The sequence below is a fragment of the Lonchura striata genome, chromosome 8 (assembly GCF_050655825.1).
Source record: "Lonchura striata isolate lonStrDom1 chromosome 8, ASM5065582v1, whole genome shotgun sequence".
NCBI classification, from domain to species: domain Eukaryota; kingdom Metazoa; phylum Chordata; class Aves; order Passeriformes; family Estrildidae; genus Lonchura; species Lonchura striata.
In genome coordinates, this window is record NC_140710.1 from 2,030,275 (window position 1) to 2,044,362 (window position 14,088).

At 50.9% G+C, this 14,088-nt stretch overlaps 1 protein-coding gene across 2 annotated transcripts in view; it reads right to left on the reverse strand.

The window, feature by feature from the left end:
- Positions 1-2,797: 2,797 nt before the first annotated feature.
- The window catches only part of CACHD1 (cache domain containing 1), an 89,294-nt gene continuing 78,003 nt past the window's right edge, over positions 2,798-14,088 (reverse strand). Inside the window, exons 18-28 of one of the 2 annotated variants that reach the window (XM_085586129.1) lie at positions 13,564-13,663; positions 13,357-13,473; positions 11,998-12,158; positions 11,362-11,448; positions 11,090-11,206; positions 10,349-10,500; positions 9,729-9,890; positions 8,722-8,799; positions 7,790-7,891; positions 4,686-4,942; positions 4,607-4,625 (exon numbers count right to left, since the gene is read on the reverse strand). In XM_085586129.1, the coding sequence (XP_085442255.1) occupies positions 4,704-4,942; positions 7,790-7,891; positions 8,722-8,799; positions 9,729-9,890; positions 10,349-10,500; positions 11,090-11,206; positions 11,362-11,448; positions 11,998-12,158; positions 13,357-13,473; positions 13,564-13,663 (1,315 nt within the window). In that variant the 3' untranslated portion in view covers positions 4,607-4,625; positions 4,686-4,703. Of the gene's footprint in view, positions 4,943-7,789; positions 7,892-8,721; positions 8,800-9,728; positions 9,891-10,348; positions 10,501-11,089; positions 11,207-11,361; positions 11,449-11,997; positions 12,159-13,356; positions 13,474-13,563; positions 13,664-14,088 lie in introns of both variants that reach the window. The other variant, XM_031505476.3, reaches the window with a different exon arrangement.

The window sequence follows — 14,088 nt, forward strand, 5'->3', positions numbered from 1 at the left end:
TCAACTGGATTTAAGGAAAGACCACCAGTTTTGTCAGGATCTTGCAGAGTTTTTCCTGCAAAGTGGAATTTCTTTTTTTTCTCTCCTGTGAAAAGTGCTGACTTGGCAGTTTTGGGGGCTGTTCCCTTTCTCCATGGAGCTGCTCCAGAGGCAGGTGAAGGTGGGTGGAAGGATTCCCTCTGCCCTGTGCCCTTGGCCAGCACATTCCCTTCCCTGCTGTCACTGCTGTTGTCCCAGAGAGGCAATCCCAGCAGAGGGCACTTGCTAGGGCACTGCTGACCTGGTGGATTTGCCAGTGCCAGCTCCAAAAACCTCCAACAAACCAGAATTGCTCCTTCCCAGGGCAGCTCCCAGCACAAAAACGAGCCCAGGGATCATTTTTTCCACAGGATTTAGAAGAGGCCGCTCTGAGATCTGAAGAAAACCTCCAGATCTAAGATGTGTTCTGCCTCTGCCATCACATTCCCACCCCGTTGCTCACAGCGTGGCTGTTCCATAGGGGTATCAGTGATCCCATGGGATCTTCTCCCGAGGAGGAACCAGCAGTGCTTCTGAGCAAGGGCTGGCACTCACCCCAGCTGTGTCTGGCACCTCACTAACGAGGCAGGGCTTGGAGAAGTTCACTCTTGGACTGCAGTGTCCAAATTCCACGGCAGCCTTGGCTCCAGGAACCCCAGCCCTTCTGGGCCAAGGTCCTTCCGTGCTCAGCGCAGAGCACAAAGCACAAAATCATCACCTCTCCTCAGCCCTAGGGCTGCCAGGCAGGAATATGAAATATTCCGTGGCACTGAGGTTCCTTTTTCCTTCTTAGGCTCCCTGGCAAAGGGGGGGTTTGTACAGCAAAACAATCCAATGGTTCCCGAGTTAACTGCTGCAGGAATTAATATTCCAAACATCACTGACAGCCCAGAGCAGGCTCCTTTGAAAACCCCAGCCATAGCTGGGAATCTCTTTTACAAACAAGAAATGGGCAGCCAAGAGCTGGGAAGGAACGCTGCAAATTCAGCTTGGAACTCACCAACAGCCTTTTGGATTACCTGTGCTCTCTTGGATCCAGGACTTTTGCATCCTAGTTTTTTCTCCTTTTCCATATTTGCTGCCAACTTACTCCCATAGTTTTTCCTCTGACAAATCCACTTTCTGTGCTCCTGCCCATTTCTGGGTCACTTGACAGAATAAAGCCTTTGAGAGATCTCCCTTTGCCCAGTTATAGTCACAAGTGAACGTCTCCTGAATTCCCATCCATCCTCCCTTCCCTGCCCTTGCCAAGGGCTAGGATAAAGATAATATTCCATGGCTAAATTGTAACAGGCTTTGCAAATCCCACTTTTTGGCCAGGCAATAACATAAATGAATTTAAAAAAAAAAAATTTAATGCATTTTCAATCAATATATTCTGCCCATATAAATGCTTCTCCATGATTCCTTGGATATAGGAAAATCCATACACTTGGCAGATCTCAAATACTCCAAGCATCGAGTCAATTTAAAATTCATGAACACAAATTAAAGGCAATGCTCGTTTTCACTTTAAAAGAACCTTTTTTGTTGTTGTTGGGAGAATGAAAGAAAACCTACAGGAAATTACCACAACTAAGATGGGAAAATGAAATAAGTGGAAAATGAATGGCCATAAATTCTTATCAGTTCTAGGGAAGGAGGATCCAGGGTTTAACTGCTGCTTTTATGATCTTCAGTCAATAAAGTAAAACAATGCTGGGGAGGGAAGGCCACGGCAGAACTCAGGCAATAAAAGTGAGGAGCTCTCATGCAGCTCCTTATGAACCCCAATCACATCCATTATCAGCAGAGGATCCCATTTACTCCTGCTGGGACAAGGTCAGTGCCAGCACTGGGAGCTGGGATTTGGCACACCTGGAAATCAGAGTTTTCCCTGTAATTATTTTTCCCAGCAAGAGCTCGGGCTCTTCCCATTACTCCAAGTTAAGCAGGGCTGTGCAGACCCCTCAAATCAAGAACCATTTGTTCAGAGCAAACCAGGAAGAAGAAAAGAGATCCCAGAAGAAAAGGGAAGAAGCAGCAGCAAGGAAAAGCTCTTGAGAAGCTTTTAAAGCAAAAGCAAAATGGGTTTGATAGTTGGACTTCCAAGAGCTCTTCCAAGAGGTTCTGGAAGCTCCTGTGTTCTCAGCAGAGCTGCAAGGGACCCCTGCAAGCACCTTCTGCTGGCAGGGAAGGTGAGGAACCACCAAAAAACCTCTCCCCTGAAGTAATACTGCAGTTCAAGCTGATGACTTTTTCCAATGTACGTGGCTATTAATGATATTTCTGATACATTTTATCAAAAATTATTTGTCCCGCGGTATCCAAGCACCGGCATGACTTTGGGTTCCAAAGTGGAAATGAATCCCAGCCTGGCTGATACCCAGGCCATCAGCTGCAGAGCTCTGAGAGCACAAAGCAGAGGCTCAGTGGCTTCCTGCACTGCCTGCTCAGCAAAAAGCCTCCACCAAATCCTGCACAAACACGGCACAACAGCAAATCCAGAGCCACGGAGGTTTCAGGAGAGGATCGGGAAAATAAAACCCTTAAATTATTTGCTTTGGTGACCCTAAGCAGTGGCTGACCGCTTCCACAAATGGTCATTTCCCAAATTATGACCAACCAGATAAAAAAAGGCTTTAAAACTTCCATCAATACCGTCATTTTCATTTAAAGGTTAAATTTCTCAAGGCTGTTGATAAAACTGGAGGAACTGGAGTGAATTTTCAGTCCTGTTCAGCCAGAGAAGGAAACTGAGGCAGAATCATTTCAGTGCAGCCACTTCTCCACAGATCTACACTTATATACAGTTTATTTCACTAGAGATTTTAATTTTATACATAGTATAAAGGGATATCCTGGTATCACACATAGTTATTTTACTGTACTGTTTAAGAACCAATTTTTTACATAATACAGTATTAAGTACCATATTAATTAAAACAAGTGATTTAAAAAAAAAAAACTACATATAAATGGATGTTTACCATATGCACAGTGCAAGAATGGCTTGATATTGTAATCACAAAATGTGAATCTAAAATACAACACTGTGATTGAAAACATATTGATAATTATGATGCCCTTTGTTGTAGACACTGATTAATCTTTCTTTGATTTACCAAGCAAGGTTAAAATTCCAGACAAACAGCAGCAGCTTCTCATTATGGTTTCAAGGTTTCTTCCACAGTAACCCAAGTTTTACAAAACACTGGTTTATCCCTACTCGTGGTCCAAGGAAACAGAAGAATGGCACAGATTCCATTTGGGATTATCTGGTAACTAATGCTAAAGAAATTTTTTATTACTTCCACACAGGAATCCTTTAAGGACGAGCGAAGAGATAAAGATGGAGGAGTTTCTGGGCAGATTCTGGGCAGAATTCTCTGGATTTTAGTAACGGAGTACAGGATTTCTCCTCTGCAGATAGGAAGACAATACTGGAATAGAAATCAGGCTGTAATATTTACAGGAAATGAGTGTGGAAAAGAAAGCAATCCTAATGTAAACGCCGAGGCAGAGAGGGCTTCTTCATTTTCCCTTTGCAGAGTGGGGCACTGGATGAAGGTCAGCTCCCAAGGAACAGCTGTTTTCCTGGGAAGAGCCCCTTCCCCAGCACTGAATGCACGTGGTACTCGTTGAGAACCCCTAACAGGTCTTCTCCCCTCCCTCCCCCCAAAGTTTCAAGTTCAATAAATAGTAGAAAAATAATCCTTTACTTAAAAATCTTGAGATGCATTGTCCCAGGTCCTGCAGAGCGCCGGGAGCTTTCCACCTGCAGAGAAGCCAGCAGCCTTCCTGCTCTGTCTGGCACTTCTGGGCTCTCCAGCTGCAGATTCCTGCTCTTCCAGTTAAGGAAACCAAATCATCTCTGGCTCTTTAAGCTCCCTCTCTGCTCTTGGCTCAGCACAACAAACTCCAGCTGCTGGATAAACTCCCATCCCTGTTCCTGGAGGTCTTAACGTGCCTCCTGCTCCATTTTTCTCCATGTTTTGGCAGGTCTATTCATCAAGCACGTTTGCAGGCCAGAGCCAACCTTCCATTTGTAAAAATGCAAAGCTCTGATGCCTCAGTTTGGTGGGGAAGCCTGTGAGGTTGTCCCTGGGGAGCAGCACAGTCCCCATGGCTCTGGAGTGGCATCTGTGGTGTCCTTAGTGCACGGTGCCACAGGCTGCAGGTGGTGGCTGTGGTGTCCCCAGTGCCACCGCCCGCAGGTGGTGGCCGTGGCAGCCTGCAGGTGGTGGCTGTGATGTCCCCAGTGCCACAGGCTGCACATGGTGGCCGTGCTGTCCCCAGTGCCACAGGCTGCAGGTGGTGGCTGTGATGTCCCCAGTGCCACTGCCCGCAGGTGGTGGCCGTGGCAGCCTGCAGGTGGTGGCTGTGGTGTCCTCAGTGCCACAGGCTGCAGGTGGTGGCCGTGGCAGCCTGCAGGTGGTGGCTGTGGTGTCCCCAGTGCCACAGGCTACAGGTGGTGGCTGTGATGTCCTCAGTGCCACAGCCTACAGGTGGTGGCTGTGGCAGCCTGCAGGTGGTGGCTGTGATGTCCCCAGTGCCACAGGCTGCAGGTGGTGGCCATGGCAGCCTGCAGGTGGTGGCTGTGATGTCCTCAGTACCACAGCCTGCAGGTGGTGGCTGTGATGTCCCCAGTGCCACAGGCTGCAGGTGGTGGCCATGGCAGCCTGCAGGTGGTGGCCGTGGGTCCCTCAGCACTCGGCATCCACAGTGTGCACGGTGACAGCGGCCTGCAGGTGGTGGCTGTGGTGCAGGGCGGGGTGGTGCAGGCGGTAGTGGTGGAACTTGTGGCTCAGCAGCGCTGCGGTCTGCGGGGGCGTGTCCAGCTCCAGGTCCTCCTCGTGGGTGCCCACGTCCACGCCGGCAGACAGAGGGTCGTTATTGCAGGGGGCGTTCTCGCTGTCCTCCTGGGGGCTCATCGTGCTGTAGCCTGGGAATGAACAGCAGCAGTGAGCACAGCAAGGCTGGATGCTCAGAATTCCCAGGGCTGGCTGGGCACCCTTTGTGGAATCAACAAAGGGTGCTGAGAGAGGGAACAAAACTGTTTTCTAACTAGAACAAACCCCAACAGACTCATCCTCTCCTCTAAGTCTAAGTTCTAAGTCTACAACAGATCCCTTTCCCTGCTACTCAGAATTCCCAGGGCTGGCTGGGCACCTTTGTGGAATCACGCACAAGGTGCTTAGAAAGGGAGTAAAACAATTTTCCTCATTAACAGAACAAACCCCAGCAAACTAATCTTCTCCTCTAAGTTATAAGTCTACAACAGATCCCTTTCCTGGCCACTCAGAATTCCCAGGGCTGTCTGGACACCTTCTTGGAATCACACAGGGTGCTTAAAGAGGGAGTAAAACAATTTTCTTAACAGAACAAACCAAACAAACTCATCCTCTCCTCTAAGTCCATACTGAATCCCTTTCCCTGCCATCATCTTTGGTTCAAGGCTTTGGGGACCTGTGGTTTGTGCTGCCACAAACAGTAACAGCACCCGCGTGTTCAATAGTTTGTAAAAACAGAATTGCTGGCACTGATTTCAAACCAAAACATAAAAGATACCACCCTCAAAAGATCTGTTAAGATATAACCTGGATTTATCCAAACCAGCTGTTAACAACCAGACCAGGCGGCAGGGCAAACAACTCCCCCTCAGCACTTCTAAATGTAAAACCAAATGAAATTTAGAAGGACAAAGATCTTGCTTTAATTGGAAATAAATCCTTCTCAAAAAACAAGGACTAAAGGCTGAGGAAGCAGTGCTGCTCCTGAGCATCTCGCTCAGGTTTCCAGCTGGTAACACCTAAAAGAAGGGTGGTAAAAATAGCAGCTGAGTCCCCAAAGCTGCCTCCCATTTCCCATGCTCTGAGTCATGGCGTGGAGCTGGCATGGAGGAATTGGGGAAGAAGCCTGGGCAGCCCTTTGAAGAAGATGGAATTACAGAAACTAAAAATAGCAGTGCACATTCCAGATGGAGGTAGACAGCTCCCCTGCTAACCCAGGATGACTAAAAGATGGGAAGGATTTGCTGGCACTGCAAGAAAAGGAGCAAAGGGAGCATTAATCTGGCAAATCTGCCTCAGCACAGGTAATCTCACCCCAAATCCAGGGTAATTCCTCCTAGAGCAAGATTGTCTAGGAGACATCTGTTCATCCACGTTCCAAGGCTTTGGCCTTTGGGTTTCCTGTCCCAATTCCATTAGTGCAACCAGAGTCTTAGTGCTGGGCCAGGTCTGCTGGAAGGTCCCCAGCCTAGCAGAGCTGACAGCTTGCAGACTGCCGTGTCTAGCCCTCCTCCTCCTCATTTCCTAATAAATTAAGCCTTCTCATGAGTCAACAGCATTACACCCTTCTAGCAGCTTTTCAGATTTGAGGAGATTTAGTCTAAGGGCAGGGGAGACATCCCAACCCCCTAAGCCTAATGGTGCCCAGCATTTGCTTGAAGGTGCTGGAAGATCACAGAATCCCAGAATGGTTTAGGTTGGAAGGGCCATTAAAGATGATCCCATCCCACCCCACTCATGGCAGGGACACCTTCCACCATCCCAGGCTGCTCCAAACCCTGTCCAACCTGGCCTTGGGCACTGCCAGGGATCCAGGGGCAGCCACAGCTGCTCTGGGCAGAACAATTCCTTCCTAAACTCTGATCTAATCCCACTCCCTTTCAGTGTGAAGCCATTCCCCTTGTCCTGGCAATCCAGGTCCCTCAGGGGGAAGAACCTTCTCCTGATCTCCAGCCCAACCCTCCCCTGGCACAGCTCCTGTCCCTGTCACAGGGGCACAGAGCACAGCTCCTGTCCCTGTCACAGGGGCACAGCTCCTGTCCCTGTCACAGGGGCACAGAGCACAGCTCCCGTCCCTGTCACAGGGGCACAGAGCACAGCTGTCCCTGTCATAGGGGGCACAGAGCACAGCTCCTGTCCCTGTCACAGGGGCACAGAGCACAGCTGTTCCTGTCACAGGGGCACAGAGCACAGCTCCTGTCCCTGTCACAGGGGCACAGAGCACAGCTCCCGTCCCTGTCACAGGGGCACAGAGCACAGCTGTCCCTTGGGAGGATGTTGCAGACCCCAATGAGATCTGCCCCAGAACAAACCCAGTCAGAACCATCCAGGAGCCAAGCCAGAAGCAGCTGAGCGTTCTGTCTGGCTTTGCTGCTGGCTGCCTGCTCTCACAAAGCCAGCCTGCCGAGGGGACAGACCCAGCCTGCTGAGGGGACAGAGCCAGCCTGCTGAGGGACAGACCCAGCCTGCTCTCACAGAGCCAGCCTGCTGAGGGGACAGAACCAGCCTGCCGAGGGGACAGACCCAGCCTGCTGAGGGACAGACCCAGCCTGCCGAGGGGACAGACCCAGCCTGCTCTCACAGAGCCAGCCTGCTCTCACAGAGCCAGCCTGCTCTCACAGAGCCAGCCTGCTGAAGGGCAGAGCCAGCCTGCCGAGGGGACAGAGCCAGCCTGCTGAGGGGCAGAGCCAGCCTGCTGAGGGGACAGACCCAGCCTGCTGAGGGGACAGAGCCAGCCTGCTGAGGGGACAGAGCCAGCCTGCTCTCACAGAGCCAGCCTGCCGAGGGGACAGAGCCAGCCTGCCGAGGGGACAGAGCCAGCCTGCCGAGGGGACAGACCCAGCCTGCCGAGGGGCAGAGCCAGCCTGCCGAGGGGACAGACCCAGCCTGCCGAGGGGACAGACCCAGCCTGCCGAGGGACAGACCCAGCCTGCTGAGGGGCAGAGCCAGCCTGCCGAGGGGCAGAGCCCCCGGCGCTCAGGGAGGGGCCCAGGACTCACCGTGGTCGCTCTCGGTGCCGGAGCGGCCCCAGTAGCGGCGGCGGCGCTCGGGGCTGTGCGCGTGGCGCTCGATCACCGCCGCGATGAACCGCGTGTTGCTGACTGCGACAGACACAAAGAGCTCAGGGCACAGCCTGCAGCCCGCTGCTGCACGGGGCACTGCCCAGCCAGCAGCAGCCAAGGGCTGTACACGGGCCAGCATCCAGCCAGGCTGCTTCACCTGGGCTGTGCCATGCTGAGGGGCCCGTGGCAACATGTGAGGGCTCCAAAGGAAACGAAAAGGGATGTGGAGAAGCAGTAGATGCAAGCTGTGAAGCTCAGATGTGCTTATTTTTCCATTTTTGAATGTTGACACAGTTTCAAATCTCGAGTATTGTTTTAGTGAGGGCCCAGAGCCAGGGATCCAGTCTGACCCTGGAGTTCCCCTGGAGTCTGGTGCACTAGCTGCACTTACTGCACACCAGGATTATGCAAAATGCCGTTTTTATTGGATGGCAGATAACTGCAGGCACCCCAAATCAATGCAAAAAAGATTTACTGTCATGTTTGCTGACCATACTTGCCAGACTTGGCTTCTGCTTTCTAAGGCCAAAAAAGAGGAAGGGTCTTTCATATCCTGTGCTGTTACAGTGGTAATTTTTAAGCTGATCAGAGCTGTTTCTGGAAGTACTCATGACAAGAGGTTGTAAGGGGCAAAAGTACTCCACACCTAATGAAGAATTATCTTTTAAAAGTAAAAAATGCCATTTTCAGCATGAGACTAAAGGTGCACTAGATGTTTGAATTAAAATATTGCTCTGTCATTTTCTACTGATGATCAGCACAGGAATTCCTCACATATTCAAATCTAGGGTGTTAAAAAACAAATTACTTAAAAAAACCAAAAACTGTTAGATTGAATCTCACAGTTTTTCAGTTTTTTTGGTACTTACTGATTCCTCTGTCTTCATGGCTGTCATCATCCCTCTCGTCCCTGTCGTTTTCCAGGTTGGACATACGCACTGACATTTCTACAAACAGAAAATAGAAACAGAAAGCACAGCTGGTGAGAGAAAGGTTCTGCACCATCTTACTGCCAGCTGTCACCCCATGAACAAGAATGGAAGCACTTTGTGTTACTGGTCTGAGCTGGGGCTGCTCTTCTTCCAGTGGGGCTGGGATAGCAGGAAATGCCTCATCCCAACTCTCTCACTTTGAAGTTCTGAAGGGACTGATTTACAACAGAGCTGGGGGATGATCAAATATAGAGGTAATTAGCTGTGATCACACTTAAATTCACAGAATGGTTTGGGTTGGAAAGGGCCTTAAAAGCCCATTTTTTTCCAGCCCCTGCCACAGGCAGAGACACCTCCCACTATCCCAGGCTACTCCGAGCTCTGTCCAGCCTGGCCTGGAACACTTCCAGGGAGGTGTTCTCACCTCTGGATCTTTATCTTTGTACCAGTGTCCCTTCCCCAAGCACAATTTTGCCTCTTAGACTTCAGTGGTTTCATCTCTCTATGCACAGACATTCCATGAACATCACATGGACCAGAACCAGGAAAAACAAGTGAAAAAAGACACATCCCAAACCCGAGGCAAAAGGGAGTGAAAAATGTGTCACTCCCAGCAGCTGCACAAAACAAACACATGATGGATCTGCTGGGCCGAGCTGCAGAAAGCTGGGATTAGTTGTCTGAGCTCTGGCAAAGCTTAGCTTATCTCCCTTTGGGTCTGGGCAGGCTCCCTGGGCAGCAGCAGCAGCTCTGGCTGTACCCAGGAGAGGGCAGCAAGACACAGCCCCTGCGCCAGGCCCGGCTCCCTGCAGCTCCAACACGGAGTAAAACCGGGAAACCCTGCAGCAAAACCGCGGGGACAGCCTTGGGGTCGCTTTTGCTGTGCTGCTGGGCTTTTTAATTTTCATCCCCAGCCTGTTGCTGAGTCCCCGAGTCGAGCTCACCCTGTGCTGCCAGCGGGGACATGTGCTGGTGGCTGCGGCGGTGGATCTGGTGCCGGTAGGCGTACACGGCCAGCACCAGCACCATGATGCAGCCCATGATGCCTCCAGCCACGGGGCCCACGGGGGCACTCTTGATCATGTTCAGGGTGATCACCTCGTCTCCTAAAGCAAAAAGGACAAAGCAGAGGGAGAACAACACCATAAACGCTCTGCAGGAAGGGTTAAACCAACACGGAACACGGAGGAGCTCTGCAAGGATTTCTGGGTGCCTGACTGTGTCACTTGGAATAGAAGACACTCAGAGAGGAGCAGGAAGGGTTAAATCAACACTATGGGACATGGAGAAGCTCTGCAAGGATTTCTGGGTGCCTGACTGTGCTCACTTGGAATAGGAGGAGGAACTCAGGGAGAGCGCATCTTGCAAGACAGGAATGCACAGTTACACTCTGCTCCACATCAGGATTTTCCAAAAGGTGATATTCACCACGTCTTGGCTGCCTGGTGCACTCTTTATGCTGATTTAACACCAGGGTAAGAGGTAAATGTTCTGTGCAGAACCTGCTGCATGCTCTGGAACACAAAGAGCTGAAGGCAGCACCAGCTCAGGAAGGCAGAGTTACCTATTGCTCCCAGGTCATCCACATAGGGACTCTTGGCTCCCACGATGCCACCAAAGCATTCCTTCTGAGGGGCACAGTAGGACTTGTCCAGGTGGGTCTTCCCATCGCTGTCCACCATGCACCACTCACAGTCCAGCACTCCAAAGCAATCCCTGCATGGCAACACCCAAGCAGGACACGGTTACTTTCCAGTTTAACACCTCTCCTTTGCAAAGCTCAGCCTGGGTTAGAGCCACGAGACACAGGGAGGCCAAAAGCATCTGTAAACTCTCAAGTGCATGACTTTAGCCAGAAAAAATTCCATAGAAGTGATCAAGTGCCACCACAGAAGTTACACAGGGAAGCTGCATTTCCAGCATCCCTTTTCCAACTCTGTCTGCTTTGGTATTTTCCTGCACCACTCAGCCTGAGCAAAGGGAGAATCCTACTTGTAACTCCTCCAATAAGACATTTCTCAGTGTGGTGAAGTCTGGCTGCAGTTCCATCCTTACTCTGCAGCCTTTGGAAGAAGGAAGAAAGGATTTCGGCAGTCTGGTCAGAGCTTGGTCTGTTTTACCCATTTCAGGTCCCTGGAGACTGTTCAGAGCAAAAATGAGCCCTCAGAGCCAGGAGTAGAACCTCATTCTGGCATCATGCTCTTTTTTCCCAATATTTTTTTCTTTGAAACATTTAAAGCAGAGCTATTTCCATTGGATCATTTCCACAGGAGAGTATTCCAAGGGATGGGGAAGGTCACCTTACCCACTCTCTGTTCTCTGGTTGCACTGGGTGTTGATGCACTGTGGGAGTGCATCCTGCAGGCTGGGATCGATGGCTGTGAAAGTCATGGGCTCCTGATGCACCTCACAGCTCGGATTCCTGCATGGCAGCAAAGAACAGAGCACTCAAAGCACAGTCCATTAAAATCATCTTTACCTCCTGCACGTCACCTGCTTCCTTGTACTGATAATTCTGCCTGGTGGATCTCAGCAGGACCAACAGGGAATTTGTTCCTGCAGCGTCCCGGCTCTCACCTGCTCTCGGCGTTGGTCAGGTTCCCCGTGCACTCGTTCACCTCCAGTGGGCACTCACAGGGACACTCACACTCGTTCTGTTCCATCCTGCAGGGCAGAAAACACCGGGAAAACCCATCAGACACTGCTGGGATTTTAACCCCGTGGTGGTGCAGCTCTAGAGCAGCAGTTCCCATGGAAAAGGCTGTGCAGTGACTCTGCTCCTTCCTCAGAACAGGGATTGCTCTGTCCTGCACCAGGACTGAGGGTGGTGCACTCCTGGAATACCAAACACAGGGAGTCCCTCAGATTTGGATGTAGGGATACTTCCTGGCAGTGCCACAATCACCTCATGGTGGTGTGGGCAAAACCTCCTGGATCCCCTCAGTGAAAACCCCCCAATCCATGTAAAATCATGGAAATTTCTATACCTCACTCACAGTAACTGCTCTTGAGTCACTGAATCTCTGTTTCTTTCAGCATTACCTGCCCAAACCCCTCTGGGTTAAACTCTGACAAGCTGGCAGAGATACCCTGCACCTCTTACAGGCAGCACAGGCAGAGCAACTCTGAATGAACTGGTGAACTCCCTGTGCTCTTCTGAGCCTCAAAGCAGGGCCGAGGGCAGGAGTGTCGCAGCCCACGCGGCGCTGTCACCTGTGGCAGTTGAGGCACAGCCTGTCCACCATGCTGCAGGCACAGAAGGCCAGCGAGTCGCACGTCTCGTTGACGATGCCCACGAAGGCGTTGGTGCCCGGGATCCTCGTCAGCCTGTACTTGGAGCAGTGACTGCCATGCACCAGGTTGGTCAGGTCACCCTGGGCAAAAACAAGGTGTCAGTGCTGTCAGAGGTTGTTTTGGGGAGCTGAAGACTCCTCCCTTCCTCAGGGATCCTACAGAGCTGTGGGGACACAGATTCTGCCACGGCTTCCAGAGGTGGTGGCTCCCCTCAGGAGTTTTTGTGAGGGAGTGCCACCCTCACAAAGCAGAGGTGGGTAAGTTTTGCTACCCAGATACTTCTGGGTGAAAAGACTTTGCTGAAGACAGGAAGGAATTGGCTTAGTTGTGAAAATGAGATGTGGCAGCAAAGGTGACATTTCACTCCTTCCCAGTGCTCGCTGACCTGTCCCCACGGTGCCAGCCCTCAGTGACCTCCCCAGAAGCTCTGACGAGCCACCACCACCTGCTGGAAACCTCCTGAGACTTAAAAAAGGACACCACAGCACTGCCCAACTCCTGCAGGCTCCTTCCTGATTCCTTCCTACAAGTTTCTGCTTTGTCCTACACAATTTCCTTCCCAACATCACACTTCCCACTTGGCATTTCAAGTGTGGGGAAAATGTTTAAACCAACCTGACATAAATCAATGTATTTTGACATGACTTGCAAATATTTTCCAATCTCCTCCCACAATGTAACAGCTTTGGAATCACTGTGGAGGGAGTTTGGCAGGGTGGATCTGTGGCTCTTTGAGGGATGACAGCCCTTGGTTTAGACTCCTCTTGAGAGGAAGCTCACACAGAATCCATGGAGAGCACAGAGTGTGCAGGACCCCAGAGATTTCGGTCTCACAAATGACAGCCTGGGAATGCTCACCAGTAAATGGATTTGTTTGGACACCTAAAGATAAGTTATTAGAGACCTGACAGGAGGATGTGACTCTGGTCAGAGCTGGAGCCAGAGGTCAGCTCAGATCCAAAGCAACACATCCCAACTACAGCTGGAAAATCCCCACCCAGCAAGAACAAACTGCCCTTCTTCCCCCGATGCTGGCTGAGACCCTGCAGACAGCAGCCACACTTGGCCAGGGCTCACATCCATAACCCCTGGATGTCAGGGGACTCTGTTTGTGCAGCCTGGTTCGTGTCTGGAGAAAGGGAGCAGAGGCCAATCCCCACAGAAGGCTGGCTCCCAGCCCCGGCTGCTGAGCCTGGCAGGGACTTGTGTTTCCACCAGGAGAAACCCAACCCAACCAAAGCCCACTCAAAAGCAAAATCAGATGGAAACCACGCTCACCACTAAGCTGGTGTTGAATTTATAGAAGCGCTGCACGGTCCTGTCGCTGAAGCTGTTGCAGAGGTTTTTCTTGACAAAGTTGGGGTGGTTCAGGATGTCATTTGCTACCAGAGGTTCCTAAGGGGGAAAGGCAGGATTTGATGCCTTTGGAATAAGAGGCAGACAGGAATGAGAGCTATGGAATAAGGCAAGGGAAAGCAGGCAGACCTTGTGTGTGATGTGCTGCTGCTCCACGGGCGCGTGGCCCTTGGGGTCGATGAGGGTTGGATGTGCCACCAGGTACCCCCTGTCCTCCATGATGAAGCACCTGCCCCAAAACACAGTGAGAGCCTCCTGTTAGACCTCCTTGGGCTTCAGGGCAATGGGGTGAAATAAAACATGGTCTTAAAGGGCTTTTAAAGGTTTCCATTCAACAGGGCCACGAAATGAATTCCCTGCAAAATGTTCTTAAAGAATGTGTTGGGTATTTCCCCAAAGCTTTTCCATCTGCTACTGCTCCAGAGAGCCAGAGCCATCAAGGAGTTGAAAACAGAGCTGATTAAAACCAGAAAGGAGAAGCCATCAGTGCATTGTCTGATTGGGGGAGAGCCAGAAATGAACAGAGCCTAATGAACTTGGAAAGCTTTAATGGTTTATTAATTTACTATGTGATTAATTAAAGAGAGATTTCACACTCTCCTTTAATGCCCTCCCCCTTCAGAATTCATTTTGAGCGGGGGATAAATCACTCCC